Source organism: Ranitomeya imitator, chromosome 10, assembly GCF_032444005.1.
Source record: "Ranitomeya imitator isolate aRanImi1 chromosome 10, aRanImi1.pri, whole genome shotgun sequence".
Classification (NCBI taxonomy): Eukaryota; Metazoa; Chordata; class Amphibia; order Anura; family Dendrobatidae; genus Ranitomeya; species Ranitomeya imitator.
In genome coordinates, this window is record NC_091291.1 from 16,294,991 (window position 1) to 16,313,165 (window position 18,175).

General features: G+C 50.1%; 1 protein-coding gene across 6 annotated transcripts in view; it reads left to right on the plus strand.

Annotated features, from left to right (window-relative positions):
* The window catches only part of CIC (capicua transcriptional repressor), an 83,912-nt gene that overhangs the window by 20,344 nt on the left and 45,393 nt on the right, over positions 1-18,175 (plus strand). For all 6 annotated transcript variants that reach the window (XM_069742318.1, XM_069742323.1, XM_069742322.1 and 3 more), the window contains exon 2: positions 781-3,539. In XM_069742318.1, the coding sequence (XP_069598419.1) occupies positions 812-3,539 (2,728 nt within the window). In that variant the 5' untranslated portion in view covers positions 781-811. The remainder of the gene's footprint in view (positions 1-780; positions 3,540-18,175) is intronic.

The window sequence follows — 18,175 nt, forward strand, 5'->3', positions numbered from 1 at the left end:
GGGTCCCTTAAAGGGGTCTTAATCTAGGGTGGCTAGGGTCCCTTAAAGTGATCTTAATTGAGGGTGGCTAGAGTCCCTGAAAGGAATCTTTCTTAATCATGGGTGGGTGGGTCCCATAAAGGGGTCTTAATCGAGGGCGGATTGTGTTGCTGTGTGATAACATTACTGAATTGCTTCTAATTTTACTGCATTTTATTTGCTTTATTTTATTTTTTTTTTCATTTGCAAATTTCCGGGGAGATGAGTAACGCCCTGACGTTATTCTGTATGTCCAAATTTATGCATCACTGTTAAAACCTACAGGGATCATATAGTTCTACTGATCTTGGGGGGCAGGGTGCATGGCGGCGAGATCCTGACCTATGACCTGTGTGACTGTACTGATCACTGGGGTGCTGCCTCGACCTCAACAGTCTCATTAAACATTATGGGGCCATCAGGGTCGATGCTGGAGACACACAGCACCGCGTTTTGACTACAGACCGATAAACATGGATGTGTGAATCCGATCTTTTATAGTTGGGGTCGGTGGGGTTCCCAATATGAAATCCTTTAAAAGGACAACAACTGTGAATCCAGAAAAATTGGGGTGGCTGCCAGTAACCTAGTCCTGCAATCTGTCACAAATGTTCAGGAAGCTCAGCAATTCACTGGGTCCCGACAATGTCCATACTTTTTCTAGCGTGTTTTGCAACCCCTTAAAGTACTATTTTTTTAATTTTTTTTAACATTGTGTACTGATTTTTTTTTTTTTTCCATTTTGTTTTTTCCTTTTTACAGGTGGCATCTTTCTAGAAGAGATACCCCGAAGATGAAACCAGCAAAGAAAGCCTCAAATTCCACCCGCAGCAAGAAACCAAAAAGAAAGGTGGAGGAAGAAAGGCAGGAGGAAGAGGCCACAGAGGAGGAGGCTACGGAGGAAGCGGGACACCACCTGGCATTCGCAGATGCAAGGAAGATGCAGGAAAAAGCGGAGTCCGCGGCGACTGACATCAGCGGGACCAGGATAAAAGAACAGGAACTGCCACCGGAACAGATGATGGAGGCTGAGACGCAGGTGGGCACCTCTCAGGTTGGCATAGAAGCCCCCAACAATGACCAAGTGATGAGTAAAGGTGTGTTCGAGCCTCCTCGATGGGAAATGCCTTTGAGCAGGAAAACTGCAACTTTCAAGTCTAAAGCACCCAAAAGAAAGTGTGTGGAGGGCCAAGGATCTCAAGAAGATTCCTCCAGCAGCAGTGAAGGTCCTCAAGCACCGCAGGAGTGCATGCTGGAGCAGTCCGCAGCCGCCGCACCTGCCATGGAAACAGAGGACATCTGTCCCTCCGTCAGGTCTTCTAGCACAGACACAGCCAGCGAGCACTCCGCTGATTTAGAAGAAGAAGCCGAGAAAGTCCAAACAGAGTTGGAGCCACCGGCCTCATCCTGGCCGGAGATGGACATTCAAGGTCCCCTGCAACCCCAGAAAGTCCTGGCCAGGAAGGAGGACGTTTTTCATCTTTGCCAAGTAAAACAAGTCCGTAGGAACCATGAACTTGGGGTACTGTTTCCCGGCTCGCAGACCATTACATATCTGGACATCATGCAGGAACCGGTTCTTTTAGACCAGATACCGGCACCGGGTGAAGTAAAAGTGAGTTCGGCGGTGTGCGCATGCGTTGGACCCGAGAGCACAACTTTTCGGGAGGGAACCGTTGTGGAGACCATTCAGAACCCGCTGTCTTATAAAGTTTGTTTTCAACAGAGTCCTGGGCGACGGGATCGGGATTACGGCTGGGTCCCCCACAATAGTATCCGGCTGGTGCGCTTCCCTTGGTGTAAGGAGCCGATATTGATGGTTCCCCGCACGGCAGAGGAGAAGCTGCCGCAAACTCTTGGAAGATTTTCCAGCACACATCCTCCCGAGTTGCAGTCCAGTGGGGCCATGGAGATGCCGGCATCAGAACCAAAGCATCTTGAGGATGCCGAGGTCTCGAAGATCAGTTTTAGCATGCCCATGAGTGAGGAGAAGATGTCTTCTGTCCAGCACTGTATTCTGTCTCCACCCAAGTCACCGGCGTACGGGATAATGAGCCGCCTGCCGGAGCAGCCCTCCCCGCTGCTGAGCCCGGACGCGGGGAGCCGCAGCAGCTGCAGCAGCGTGTCTTTGGATAAGTGCAGTACACCAGGATCCCGTTCCCGGACCCCGCTGACGGCAGCACAGCAGAAGTACAAGAAAGGAGACGTAGTCTGCACCCCCAACGGTATCCGTAAGAAGTTTAACGGAAAGCAATGGAGGCGACTGTGCTCCCGAGACGGCTGCATGAAGGAGTCCCAACGTAGAGGCTACTGCTCCCGACATCTGTCCATGAGGACAAAGGAGATGGAGAGCTTGTCCGAAGGCCGTGGCGGCCGGGAGGGGAGCGCGGAGTTTGAGTGGGACGACACTTCACGGGACAGCGAGGTCAGCAGCATACGTACCGACTCCCGTCCCCGCCTGGTGGCCGCTGCGGATCTCTCCCGCTTTGACTTTGACGAATGTGAAGCAGCAAATATGTTAGTGTCTCTGGGAAGTTCCCGCTCGGGGACGCCATCATTCTCTCCCGTTTCGAACCAGTCTCCATTCTCCCCAACGCCGTCTCCTTCACCTTCTCCACTTTTTGGATTCAGGCCTGCCAATTTCAGCCCCATTAACGCTTCCCCCGTCATCCAGCGAGCTCGTAGCCGTCACGTAAGCGCAAGCACCCCCAAAGGGCAAGCAGTATTGACCCCAGAGATGCTGCACCACTCCCACCACCGAGATAGGCAAGTGGCTGGCATCCTACCTTCATTCCAGACCAACCTCACCTTCACCGTACCCATGAGCCCTAGCAAACGGAAACCAGAGTCCCATCATGGCAGCGCCGGCTCAACTGCTGACTTCCAGAAGACTGATAGCATGGACTCCGGGGTGGAATCTGTCTCTCACACCCCGACCCCATCCACACCTGCCGGTTTCCGATCAGTGTCACCCGCCATCTTTTCGCGATCTCAGCAGGCTTCCCCATCTTTGCTCCTGTCACCTCCCGCTGGGCTGACCTCAGACCCCAGCCCCACTGTCCGCAGGGTCCCAGCCGTGCAGAGAGACTCGCCCGTCATCGTACGTAACCCAGATGTCCCTCTACCCTCAAAGTTTGTGGAAAAGCCTTCCGATGGTGGATCTCGTGGCATCGGCGGAGCAGTCGTGGGAGGAGGCGGCAGTCCCAGGCGCCTGGTTAAAGTGTGCTCCAAGGAGCATCCCTCTAAGACTCCGCTCCAGATACCAGTGCCCATCAATGCCACCCAGATACAGAACGTGGCACGATCGCTGCCATCCTGTCAAACGAGCGTCGGAGAGTCGACCACCTGCACCTCGTCCCGACCTTCGGATCACCCTCCGGCCATATTCAGCGTTTCCTCTCCATTCCAGCCTGTCGTCGTCCATCCGTCGCCCGCCGCTCTGCTGCCCGTTATCGTGCCCAGCGACTACAACAGCCATCCTGCTCCCAAGAAAGAAATCATCATGGGGCGGCCGGGCACAGGTAAGGGACAACTCCGCATACGCGCCGCTATATACCACTATCACTGCATGTTCCCTTACACTGAAAAACTGCCCAAAGATGGATCTTCCCTTTAAAGGGGATTAGAAAGACAAACGGCGCCACACTTGTCCGCAGGTCCTTTGTGGTATTGCAACTCGACTCCTTCTCTTTCTTTTGGAGGAAGTCAGCCATCTTTTTGTAATCCTGGATGACCCCTTTAAAGTGAAACTCCACCATTCGAGCAGCTGCACCATAGAGTTATCATATAGTAGCTATAGATATTGCTTTAAAAATCTGTTTTTCTGGGTGGCATCATATGTGCTGTGTGGTGTACCTGACTGTGCTTTTACAGGAGAGATTCCCGCCAGGGTGACAGGTGTGTACTTTGTCACCTGGATTGTCCATGCCATGGCTCGGTGTATTGCTTTCTGTTATCAGCCGTTTCATATCCGGCTGGAGTGGAGCTGCGCATCACTTGCTTCTCCGTATACCAGCCCATACCGGCCTCGTATACAGTAAAGTCCCAGACGTGGGTGTAATGGAGGAGCAGCTGTGTGTTTGGGGGCGTGTTGGTGGTTTTCTTTGCTCTGCAGACTTCCTGTCCATCGCTCACTCGGAAGCCTGGAATAACTGGACAGTAAGCGTCGGCCCACGGTCGCAGGCACTGACACTAGGGGAATTCTCGCCATTTCTGCAGTGCCGCCCCCGGTTATGTCCTCATCGTTCATGTGTTTTCCTCGTCGTCTTTAGCTTCCGGATATTCGGATTTCTATGAAGCCCCTATTCTCTTTGCGTCACCAAATTCCCTGTTGTCAGATCCTTTTCCTCCCCTCCCCTGCTCACACCAAATATTACAAAACCCTTCCAAATCCAAATGTACAAGACGAAAAATCTTGGAAATGACATTTTAAGAAGGGTGCTTAAACTTTTGCACATACATGACTGCTGACTGCCATCTCTCCCTAGTGCACCTATATGCATGCTCACTCTGCCTGTTGGATTGCCATCTCTCCTGGCTCCTCTGTACACATGCACGCTCATCTGTCAGATTGCCATCTTTCCCGGCTCCTCTATGCACATGCACGCTCATCTGTCAGATTGCTATCTCTCCCGGGTCCTCTATACACATGCACGCTCATCTGTCAGATTGCCATCTTTCCCGGCTCCTCTATGCACATGCACGCTCATCTGTCAGATTGCTATCTCTCCCGACTCCTCTATACACATGCACGCTCATCTGTCAGATTGCCATCTCTCCTGGCTCCTCTATACACATGCACGCTCATCTGTCAGATTGCTATCTCTCCTGGCTCCTCTGTACACATGCACGCTCCTCTGTCAGATTGCTATCTCTCCTGGCTCCTCTGTACACATGCACGCTCATCTGTCAGATTGCTATCTCTCCTGGCTCCTCTATACACATGCACGCTCATCTGTCAGATTGCCATCTCTCCTGGCTCCTCTATACACATGCACGCTCATCTGTCAGATTGCTATCTCTCCCGACTCCTCTATACACATGCACGCTCATCTGTCAGATTGCTATCTCTCCCGACTCCTCTATACACATGCACGCTCATCTGTCAGATTGCTATCTCTCCCGACTCCTCTATACACATGCACGCTCATCTGTCAGATTGCTATCTCTCCCGACTCCTCTATACACATGCACGCTCATCTGTCAGATTGCCATCTCTCCTGGCTCCTCTATACACATGCACGCTCATCTGTCAGATTGCTATCTCTCTCGGCTCCTCTATACACATGCACGCTCATCTGTCAGATTGCCATCTCTCCTGGCTCCTCTATACACATGCACGCTCATCTGTCAGATTGCCATCTCTCCTGGCTCCTCTATACACATGCACGCTCCTCTGTCAGATTACTATCTCTCCTGGCTCCTCTGTACACATGCACGCTCCTCTGTCAGATTACTATCTCTCCTGGCTCCTCTGTACACATGCACGCTCCTCTGTCAGATTGCTATCTCTCCTGGCTCCTCTATACACATGCACGCTCATCTGTCAGATTGCTATCTCTCCTGGCTCCTCTATACACATGCACGCTCATCTGTCAGATTGCTATCTCTCCTGGCTCCTCTGTACACATGCACGCTCATCTGTCAGATTGCTATCTCTCCTGGCTCCTCTATACACATGCACGCTCATCTGTCAGATTGCTATCTCTCCTGGCTCCTCTGTACACATGCACGCTCATCTGTCAGATTGCTATCTCTCCTGGCTCCTCTATACACATGCACGCTCATCTGTCAGATTGCTATCTCTCCTGGCTCCTCTATACACATGCACGCTCATCTGTCAGATTGCTATCTCTCCTGGCTCCTCTATACACATGCACGCTCATCTGTCAGATTGCCATCTCTCCTGGCTCCTCTATACACATGCACGCTCATCTGTCAGATTGCCATCTCTCCTGGCTCCTCTATACACATGCACGCTCCTCTGTCAGATTGCCATCTCTCCTGGCTCCTCTGTACACATGCACGCTCCTCTGTCAGATTGCTATCTCTCCTGGCTCCTCTATACACATGCACGCTCATCTGTCAGATTGCTATCTCTCCTGGCTCCTCTGTACACATGCACGCTCATCTGTCAGATTGCTATCTCTCCTGGCTCCTCTATACACATGCACGCTCATCTGTCAGATTGCTATCTCTCCTGGCTCCTCTGTACACATGCACGCTCATCTGTCAGATTGCTATCTCTCCTGGCTCCTCTATACACATGCACGCTCATCTGTCAGATTGCTATCTCTCCTGGCTCCTCTATACACATGCACGCTCATCTGTCAGATTGCTATCTCTCCTGGCTCCTCTATACACATGCACGCTCATCTGTCAGATTGCCATCTCTCCTGGCTCCTCTATACACATGCACGCTCATCTGTCAGATTGCCATCTCTCCTGGCTCCTCTATACACATGCACGCTCCTCTGTCAGATTGCTATCTCTCCTGGCTCCTCTGTACACATGCACGCTCATCTGTCAGATTGCTATCTCTCCTGGCTCCTCTGTACACATGCACGCTCATCTGTCAGATTGCTATCTCTCCTGGCTCCTCTATACACATGCACGCTCATCTGTCAGATTGCTATCTCTCCTGGCTCCTCTATACACATGCACGCTCATCTGTCAGATTGCTATCTCTCCTGGCTCCTCTATACACATGCACGCTCATCTGTCAGATTGCTATCTCTCCTGGCTCCTCTATACACATGCACGCTCCTCTGTCAGATTGCTATCTCTCCTGGCTCCTCTGTACACATGCACGCTCCTCTGTCAGATTGCCATCTCTCCTGGCTCCTCTATACACATGCACGCTCATCTGTCAGATTGCTATCTCTCCTGGCTCCTCTGTACACATGCACGCTCATCTGTCAGATTGCTATCTCTCCTGGCTCCTCTATACACATGCACGCTCATCTGTCAGATTGCCATCTCTCCTGGCTCCTCTGTACACATGCACGCTCCTCTGTCAGATTGCTATCTCTCCTGGCTCCTCTATACACATGCACGCTCATCTGTCAGATTGCTATCTCTCCTGGCTCCTCTGTACACATGCACGCTCATCTGTCAGATTGCTATCTCTCCTGGCTCCTCTATACACATGCACGCTCATCTGTCAGATTGCCATCTCTCCTGGCTCCTCTATACACATGCACGCTCCTCTGTCAGATTGCTATCTCTCCTGGCTCCTCTGTACACATGCACGCTCCTCTGTCAGATTGCTATCTCTCCTGGCTCCTCTATACACATGCACTCTCATCTGTCAGATTACTATCTCTCCTGGCTCCTCTATACACATGCACTCTCATCTGTCAGATTACTATCTCTCCTGGCTCCTCTATACACATGCACGCTCATCTGTCAGATTGCTATCTCTCCTGGCTCCTCTATACACATGCACGCTCATCTGTCAGATTGCCATCTCTCCTGGCTCCTCTATACACATGCACTCTCATCTGTCAGATTACTATCTCTCCTGGCTCCTCTATACACATGCACTCTCATCTGTCAGATTGCTATCTCTCCTGGCTCCTCTATACACATGCACTCTCATCTGTCAGATTACTATCTCTCCTGGCTCCTCTATACACATGCACTCTCATCTGTCAGATTACTATCTCTCCTGGCTCCTCTATACACATGCACTCTCATCTGTCAGATTGCTATCTCTCCTGGCTCCTCTATACACATGCACGCTCATCTGTCAGATTGCTATCTCTCCTGGCTCCTCTATACACATGCACGCTCATTTGTCAGATTGCCATCTCTCCTGGCTCCTCTATACACATGCACGCTCATCTGTCAGATTGCTATCTCTCCTGGCTCCTCTATACACATGCACGCTCATTTGTCAGATTGCCATCTCTCCTGGCTCCTCTATACACATGCACGCTCATCTGTCAGATTGCCATCTCTCCCGGCTCCTCTATACACATGCACACTCATCCAGGCTCCCATAACGAGGCAGGTTTACCATTCAGGGGTCTGGTACAGCTGGGTGACATTGTATGATAGGGACCATTTTGGGGTCTCCCAGCGTTCCCCATTGCTGGGGAAGTTCTCCCTTTTTTCTCCTGCAGTGCAGTTGCCGGTGTTGGCCTCGTAGCGCCAGCTTCTCCGTTTTTCTCCCGCGCCATCTGCTCCCACGTTCCTGGACGTCTCCTTTACATTTTCTTTTTTTTCTTGTTTTCCCGTGACCCTGAGCTGTGAATGTGACTTGACGGCGCCTGGAAGTGTGAATGAAAAGTCGCAGCTCCTCGAGCCGTAGAGGAGGTGTGTGTGCGCGGGCGCCATATACCGGGCTCATTACCGCCAGCAGATCTATTTCTGTCCCCCAGGAGTAATCACTGCACTGCAGAGAATGAAAGGGGGGGGGGGTAATAAAAAAAAGTGCCCCTATTTCTCATGTGCCAGTGACCTCGCAACTCTCTATTGCTTACAGTGGTGGGCCGGGAACCTTATGATTGACAGTTCTGCTCCTCAGTGCTCTGCAGCTGTGGTGGGCGGAGCTACCTTGTGATTGACAGTTCTGCTCCTCAGTGCTCTGCAGCTGTGGTGGGCGGAGCTACCTTGTGATTGACAGTTCTGCTCCTCAGTGCTCTGCAGCTGTGGTGGGCGGAGCTACCTTGTGATTGACAGTTCTGCTCCTCAGTGCTCTGCAGCTGTCATGGGCGGAGCTCCCTTGTGATTGACAGTTCTGTTCCTCAGTGCTCTGCAGCTGTGATGGGCGGAGCTACCTTGTGATTGACAGTTCTGCTCTTAGCCATAGTCCTGTGCTGGGAGTGGATTCTGCCACCTCTCGTTTTGCAGCGTCAGTCGGTGCAGAATTGCCCAACCCATCTAGAACCGCTCCTTCCGCCAAATATCCTGACCACCAATATGGCCGGCATAGTATCGGATTGCTGCCGGGGTTTATTTTTCCTTCCTCCTGCGTGGTTTGATCGCCCGCTGGGACTTGTCCTCCCTGCTGGCACTTGGTCAGCTGCTCTCTGCTACGCGGAGGTTAGCACCACTCTCTGCTGCCCTCTTCTTCTGCTCTAATCGCCGCCGCGCTCGCTGAACGTTCCCCCTCGCTCTCTCATGCAGAGATAATGCCTCCATCTATAATAGGCATCCGCCGCACGGTTTTCCCCGTGGGTGTCTTCTGCTCGGCTGAGCGGGGGTTAAGGGAGCCTCGTCCCCCCCACACATCATCAGTGACACAAAACCGTTTCTCGGCAACAGGTAACCGGGGCGACCGTTTTCTAAAAAAAGCCTGAAAGCGAGGCGCACCCCTCCCCGTCCTCCGCCCCTATTAAATTCCAGTTTTAATGTTCCCGTCGGCCATAGCATTAAATTTCGTAATTGCCCATATTGTTGATCTGAAATTTTTTTTTTTTTTAAGTTTCGGTTTAAAGTTTTTTTTGTTCTGTTTTTACTAATTTCTAAACTTTTTGAAAACTTTTTTTTATAAAGTGCATTTAAAGAGACACTGCACCTTCTTTTTTTTTTTTACTTTAAACAAATCCCGATTTTTCCTGATGGTTAGCGAGTTGGCGGGAGAGGAGGGGAAAGCGCTTGTAAACGCTCTCTGATGAGCTTGTACGTTTTATCCACCGTTTATCCGTCCCCCTTCCCCATCGCTCGATCACGGAATCGCTTCGTTGTGCGCCAGCCTGGGAGCAGAGGGGTTAATCCTGCACTCTCCCACACACTTCCTTCCCTGCTGTCTGCGCTGATCACCTCCCGCCCGTCACATTCAGCTGGGATGAAACGCGTGGTAGAGCGCCATCAGCTCGCTGCGTTTCCGGATCGGACTGCAATACCAGTAATGGCCACTACTGGATGTATGTCGCTGTGCAGGATTAACAATGACGATCTTGCGATCGTTGATCCCTTTGATCAGATACATTTTATGATCATTAACCGACAGTCTGATATGTATGGGGGGCCCCCAGATGTAGGGAAAAAGAAGGATCGCGCACGTTCGATTTTAATATGCCCGATCCTACTTATTCACCCAGTGGAGTCGTGATAACCAGCCATTATTCGTATGTAAATTCTGCTCAAAGTTGAGCTTTTTTTTTTTTTACAGAAAATTGTGAGCAAAACGCGTCGGCAGCACCAATAGGGGATTGGTGCTGCCGACGCGTTTTGCGTCATGATAGCTTTGTTGCAACGTATCCGTCTATCCTTGGCTCGTGATTGGTTGAACACACAGCTGACTCCCAATCAGGTGTATAATAGCCATTACTCTCTCTGGATTAAAGCCGCACATGAGTCAGGAACATGACGTCCCCCTCCCCCGAGTATTGTAATCCGCAGGCGGCCATCACTCTCCAGTACAATGCTTTATCGACAAGAGGTCAGCAAAGACGAGCAGGATCAATATCTGTCAGACGGGAGTGATTGTTAATCCCACTTCGGCCTCCGACATCACAATTAACAGTCCATTAATCCTAAGGAGTGTTCTGCTGTACAAGTGCAGCATGGCGATCCCCTCCCCACAGTTAGGTCATGGCGGCAGTGGTGGGAGTTGATGTCAATCAACCCCACATACTGAGTTGTAATAAGGTGGTGGGTGATGTCTACCACCCAGAGTGAGATATTGTTGGGTGGCAGGGGCAGATATCGAACCCCATACAATAAATTCGGATGACGAGGCTGACATCGATCCCTCCATAATAAAACCGTAGTCCAATGGTGGGGCCTGAAGTTGATCCCTCTATGGTGAGATCAGGGTGGCGGGGGAAGAGGTCCATCCCTCTACGGTGAGGAGAAGGTGGCGGGAGCAGATGTCGATCCCTCTACGGTGAGGTAAGAGTGGCGTGGGTAGACGTCGATCCATCTACGGTGAGGTGAGGGTGGCGGGAGCAGATGTTGATCCCTCTACAGTGAGATGAGGGTGGCGGGGGCAGACGTCGATCTCTCTACGGTGAGGTGAGGGTGGCGGGAGCATATGTCAATCCCTCTACGGTGAGGTGAGGGTAGCGGGGGCAGACGTAGATCCCTCTAGGCTGAGGTGAGGGTGGCGGGGCAGACGTCGATCCCTCTATGGTGAGGTGAGGGTGGCGGGGCAGACGTCGATCCCTCTACGGTGAGGTGAGGGTGGCGGGGCAGACGTCGATCCCTCAACGGTGAGGTGAGGGTGGCGGGAGCAGATGTTGACCCCTCTACGGTGACGGTGGCAGGAGCAGATGTCTTTCCCTCTACGGTGAGGTGAGGGTGGCGGAGGCAGACGTCGATCGCTCTACGGTGAGGTGAGGGTGGTGGGGGCAGATGTTGATCCCTCTACGGTGAGGTGAGGGTAGCGGGAGCAGATGTCTACCCCTTTACGGTGAGGTGAGGGTGGCGGGGCAGACGTCGATCCCTCTACGGTGAGGTGAGGGTGACAGGAGCCGATGTCTATCCCTCTACGGTGAGGTGAGGGTGGCGGGAGCAGATGTCTATCCCTCTACGGTGAGGCGAGAGTGGCGTAGGCAAACGTCGATCCCTCTACGGTGAGGTGAGGGTGGCGAGGGCAGACGTCGATCCCTCTATGGTGAGGTAAGAGCGGCGGGGGCAGATGTTGATCCCTCTAGGGTGAGGTGAGGGTGGCGGGGGCAGACGTCGATCCCTCTACGGTGAGGTGAGGGTGGCGAGGGTAGACATTGTTCCCTCCACATTGAGGTCAGGTGGTGGGGTCAACGTCCTCAGCATTACTGCTAAGGTATAATATTGGATTGCTGTCTCGTCATCGTAACACCGGACACAAAGTGGCGGCCTCTCTGCTCTGTGACGACTCTGGCACCAGGCACATTGTGCGCCGATCATCTGCTTCAGTGTCTAGTAAGTGTGCAGTGAGTGTACGATGACGAGTGTTCACTCTCACCATGTACACTCCTCCTCTCTCTAAAAAAAAACAACAAAAAAAAAAAAAACGAAAAATCCGTAACGTGTGCACACAGCCTTACTCTAACTGGTGCGCTGTTTCTTTTTCCCGCATTATTTCTTTCCTTTTTTCTTCCTGCGCTCGTTCTGTTTTTTTAATGCTTACTCTTTTTTATGCTCGGTGTCGCTTTTTTTCCCTCTGCTTCCTTTTGCTGTTTGCCAGTTTCTCTTTCTGTACTCTCGCTCTCTAGCTTTTTCTCTTTCTTTGTCGCTTTGTCTTTCTGACTATTGTTCTCTTGTTCGTTTTGTTTCTTCTGGTCTTTTTTTCTCTCTCCTTCCATCATTCTTTTTGGTGCTTTTTTCCAGCTCTTTTTCTTTCGCCGTCTTTCCTTCTTCTGCTCTTTTTCTCTCTGGTCATCTTTTTTTGCACTTTCTTCCCAACTATTTTTTTTTCCTTCTCATCATCTTTTTCCCCAACTCTTTTTTTCCCACCATTTTTCTTTCTTCTGCTCTTTTTCCAGCTATTTTTTCTCTTGTCATCTTTCTTCTTCTCTTTCTTCCCAGCTCGCTTTCTCACCATCTTTCTTCCTGTTCTTTTCCTTTCTTGCTCTTTCTTCTGCTTTCTTTCTCGTGCACTATCTTTCCTTTATCACTGTGTTTTTCTCTAGTTCTTTCTGTTTCATGCTCTTTCTCTCGCCATCTTTCCTTCTTCTACTCTTTTCCTCTCTTGCACTTTCTTTCCAGCTCTTTCTCTCTCTTTCTCTCTCCACCTCCCTTGCCATCTTTTTTCTTCTCTTTCCTTCTTCTGCTCTTTTTCCTCTTTTGCCATATTTCTTCTGCTTTTTTCCTTTCTTGCACTTTCTTCTGCTCTTTTTCTCTCTCGCCATCTTTCTCGTGCTCTCTCTTTCCTTTATCGCTGTCTTTTTCTCTAGCTCTTCCTGTTTCCTTCCCTGTCTTTTTCTTTCTCCCTCGCCCTACAGTGGCAATCCTTCTGCTCTCTATTTGTGGATGCTGGGAGTAGTAGTTGTGGCTGCACTTTGTGACGTAGTGCTAGTATTTTTGTCGTGTGGTTTGTATTTTTTTTTCTTCCCAGACGCTGAGTCACAGTCACACAACCTCATGAGACACCATTTAACTGGAAAGGTCACACCCAAAAGATGTGGGGAGGAGCGGCGGAGGGACTTCACGTGTCAGGTGCTCACTGTGAAAGTCGTAGCTTCCGGGAAGGAGCACTGAACGTTCTTCTGTAGTAAATTCCTCCTCAAAAAAATAAAGGGAACACTTAAACTGCAGAATATAATTCCAAGTAAATCAAACTTCTGTGAATACAAACTGTCCACTTAGGAAGCAACACTGATTGACAATCAATTTCACATGCTGTTGTGCCAATGGAATAGACAACAAATGGAAATTATTGGCAATTGTCAAGACACCCTCAATAAAGGAGCGGTTCTGCAGGTGGGGACCACAGACCACATCTCAGTACCAATGCTTTCTGGCTGATGTTTTGGTCACTTTTGAATGTTGGTTATGCTTTCACACTCGTGGTAGCATGAGACGGACTCTACAACCCACACAAGTGGCTCAGGTAGTGCAGCTCATCCAGGATGGCACATCAATGCGAGCTGTGGCAAGAAGGTTTGCTGTGTCTGTCAGCGTAGTGTCCAGAGGCTGGAGGCACTGCCAGGAGATAGACCAGTACACCAGGAGACAGGGAGGGGGCCATAGGAGGGCAACAACCCAGCAGCAGGACCGCTACCTCAGCCTTTGTGCAAAGAGCACTGCCAGAGCCCTGCAAAATTACCTCCAGCAGGCCACAAATGTGCATGAGTCTGCACAAACGGTTAGAAACCGACTCCATGAGGATGGTCTGAGTGCCCGACATCCACAGATGGGGGTTGTGCTCACAGCCCAACACCGTGCAGGACGCTTGGCATTTGCAACAGAACACCGGGATTGGCAAATTCGCCACTGGTGACCTGTGCTCTTCACAGATGAAATCATATTCACACTGAGCACATGTGACAGACGTGACAGAGTCTGGAGACGCCGTGGAGAGCGATCTGCTGCCTACAACATCCTTCAGCATGACCGGTTTGGCAGTGGGTCAGTAATGGTGTGGGGTGGCATTTCTTTGGAGGGCCGCACAGCCCTCCATGGGCTCACCAGAGGTAGCCTGACTGCCATTAGGTACCGAGATGAGATCCTCCGACCCCTTGTGAGACCATATGCTGGTGCGGTTTGCCCTGGGTTCCTCCTAATGCAGGACAATGCCAGACCTCATGTGGCTGGAGTGTGTCAGCAGTTCCTGCAAGATGAAGGCATTGAAGCTATGGACTGGCCGCCCGTTCCCCAGACCTGAATCCGATTGACCACATCTGGGACATCATGTCTCGCACCATCCACCAACGTCACCTTGCACCACAGACTGTCCAGGAGTTGGCGGATGCTTTAGTCCCGGTCTGGGAGGAGATCCCTCAGGAGACCATCCGCTGCCTCATCAGGAGCATGCCCAGGTGGTGTAGGGAGATCATACAGGCACGTGGAGGCCACACACACTACTGAGCATCATTTTCTTGTCATGAGGCATTTCCACTGAAGTTGTATCAGCCTGTAATTTGATTTTCCACTTTGATTTTGAGCATCATTCCAACTCCAGACCTCCGTGGGATATTCATTTTGATTTACATTGATAATTGTTATGATTTATTGTTATGAACACATTCCACCATGCCATGAATAAAGATCTACAGCTGGAATATTTCATTCAGAGATGTCTAGGATGTGGGATATTAGTGTTCCCTTTATTTTTTTTGAGCAGTGTGTATATATATATATATATATATATATATATATATATATATATATATATATATATATATATATATATATATATATATATATATATATATATATATATATATATATATATACAGATCTTAAGCCTCGGGGCGCCCTCTAGTGGCCGATAGTGGAGTGTGACCTGAGAGATCCGCACAGTCCTTCACAGATTTATTGTCATTTGCTATTAATATGAAGTAACGCGTCACATTCGTCATCTGTATTTAGCTTTTCTGGATGGAATATCTGCTGCGTGTCTGACTCCTGTGGACCTGAAATAAGTGTCCGTCGTGGGAGCAAATTAGGGTGATGAGTATGTGCTCGTCCTCCGGAGAGCCGGAGCCATTAGGATGCGAGCAGCGCTCATTACAGCGTATAGATTAGTGTCAGGCGTAGCGTCGCGGTACGGAGCAGCCATCAGTGTACACGGAGCTGATGTTCTATCACCACATCGTCCTGTAGGGTATATACAGGCCACGTGTGGGACCGGGGGAGCGTGTGATGTGCACGGTGAAGTCCTTACTATCCACAAAGGCAGATGGTAAGGCTGTGTGCACACACTGGGGGTGTGGTGCAGAAATTTCTGCATCTCTCAGCAGGAAAAACAGCGCGTTTTTGGTGCAGATTGTTCCCAACTCGTTATTATGGGTGAAACCTGCAGCAAAACCCCCGAAAGAATTGACGAGTGCAAGTCACAAATAAGCGATGTGTGCGCGAGGCATCAGGACTCTCACATTGCTGGTGGTAACAAGGAAATCCTTCTGGTTTTGGACAAATCTGAACTGAAAAAAAAACCACAGGGTGTGAACACAGCCTAAGATGCTCCTATCTCAGGATTAGTGCCCAGACTGTGTGTAGGTCCATGGATGTGCATGAATATATACTGTATATACAGTTATGGCCAAAAGTATTGACACCCCTGCAATTCTGTCAGATAATACTCAGTTTCTTCCTGAAAATGATTGCAATCACAAATTATTTAGTATTATTATCTTCATTTAATTTGTCTTAAATGAAAAAAACACAATAGAGAATGAAGCAAAAAGCAAAACATTGATCATTTCACACAAAACTCCATAAATGGGCCAGACAAAAGTATTGTCATCCTCAGCCTAATACTTGGTTGCACAGCCTTTAGCCAAAATAACTGCGACCAACCGCTTCCGGTAACCATCAATGAGTTTCTTACAATGCTCTGCTGGAATTTTAGACCATTCTTCTTTGGCAAACTGCTCCAGGTCCCTGGTATTTGAAGGGTGCCTTCTCCAAACTGCCATTTTTAGATCTCTCCACAGGTGTTCTATGGGATTCAGGTCTGGACTCATTGCTGGCCACCTTAGAAGTCTCCAGTGCTTTCTCTCAAACCATTTTCTAGTGCTTTTTGAAGTGTGCTTTGGGTCATTGTCCTGCTGGAAGACCCATGACCTCTCTGGGAGACCCAGCTTTCTCACACTGGGCCCTACATTATGCTGCAAAATTTGTTGGTAGTCTTCAGACTTCATAATGCCATGCACACGGTCAAGCAGTCCAGTGCCAGAGGCAGCAAAGCGACCCCAAAACATCAGGGAACCTCCGCCATGTTTGACTGTAGGGACCGTGATCTTTTCTTTGAATGCCTCTTTTTTTCTCCTGTAAACTCTATGTTGATACCTTTGCCCAAAAAACTCTACTTTTGTCTCATCTGACCAGAGAACATTCTTCCAAAACGTTTTAGGCTTTTTCAGGTAAGTTTTGGCAAACTCCTGCCTGGCTTTTTTATGTCTCGGGGTAAGAAGTGGGGTCTTCCTGGTTCTCCTACCATACAGTCCCTTTTCATTCAGACACCGACGGATAGTACGGGTTGACACTGTTGTACCCTCGGACTGCAGGGCAGCTTGAACTTGTTTGGATGTTAGTCGAGGTTCTTTATCCAACATCCGCACAATCTTGCGTTGAAATCTCTTGTCAATTTTTCTTTTCCGTCCACATCTAGGGAGGTTAGCCACAGTGCCATGGGCTTTATTCTTCTTGGTGACACTGCGCACGGTAGACACAGGAACATTCAGGTCTTTGGAGATGGACTTGTAGCCTTGAGATTGCTCATGCTTCCTCACAATTTGGTTTCTCAAGTCCTCAGACAGTTCTTTGGTCTTCTTTCTTTTCTCCATGCTCAATGTGGTCACACAAGGACACAGGACAGAGGTTGAGTCAACTTTAATCCATGTCAACTGGCCGCAAGTGTGATTTAGTTATTGCCAACACCTGTTAGGTGCCACAGGTAAGTTACAGGTGCTGTTAATTACACTAATTAGAGAAGTATCACAGGATTTTTCGAACAGTGCCAATGCTTTTGTTCACCCCCTTTTTTCATGTTTGGTGTGGAATTATATCCAATTTGGTTTTAGGACAATTCTTTTTGTGTTTTTTCATTTAAGACAAATTAAATGAAGATAATAATAACAAAGAATTTGTGATTGCAATCATTTTCAGGAAGAAACTGAGTATTATCTGACAGAATTGCAGGGGTGTCAATACTTTTGGACATGACTGTATGTGTAAGTGGGGCGGCCGAGGAGTCATTGTAAAGTGTATGGCCGCTGGAACATCACCATGGAGCCTCTCTCTTCCTCTGTCGCTCGCTTCTTTGCTTTCTGGTCCTTCCTCTGCTCTCTGCCTTCCACTTGCACTCTTCCTTCTCTCTTGTGCCCGCGCTCTTCCTCTGCTTTCTCTCTTGTGCCCGCGCTCTTCCTCTGTTCTCTCTTGTGCCCATGCTCTTCCTCTGCTCTCTTGTGCCCGCGCTTTTCCTTCTCTCTTGTGCTCGCGCTCTTCCTCTGCTTTCTCTCTTGTGCTCGCGCTCTTCCTCTGCTTTCTTTCTTGTGCCCGTGCTCTTCCTCTGCTTTCTCTCTTGTGCCCACGCTCTTCCTCTGCTTTCTCTCTTGTGCCCTCGCTCTTCCTCTGCTCTCTGTTGCCCTCGCGCTCTTCCTCTGCTTTCCGTTGCCCTCGCGCTCTTCCTCTGCTTTCCGTTGCCCTCGCGCTCTTCCTCTGCTTTCCGTTGCCCTCGCGCTCTTCCTCTGCTCTCTGCTGCCCTCGCGCTCTTCCTCTGCTTTCCGTTGCCCTCGCGCTCTTCCTCTGCTCTCTGCTGCCCTCGCGCTCTTCCTCTGCTCTCTGCTGCCCTCTCGCTCTTCCTCTGCTCTCTGCTGCCCTCGTGCTCTTCCTCTGCTTTCCGTTGCCCTCTCGCTCTTCCTCTGCTTTCCGTTGCCCTCTCGCTCTTCCTCTGCTTTCCGTTGCCCTCGCGCTCTTCCTCTGCTTTCCGTTGCCCTCGCGCTCTTCCTCTGCTTTCCGCTGCCCTCGCGCTCTTCCTCTGCTTTCTGCTGCCCTCGCGCTCTTCCTCTGCTCTCTGTTGCCCTCTCGCTCTTCCTCTGCTCTCTGTTGCCCTCTCGCT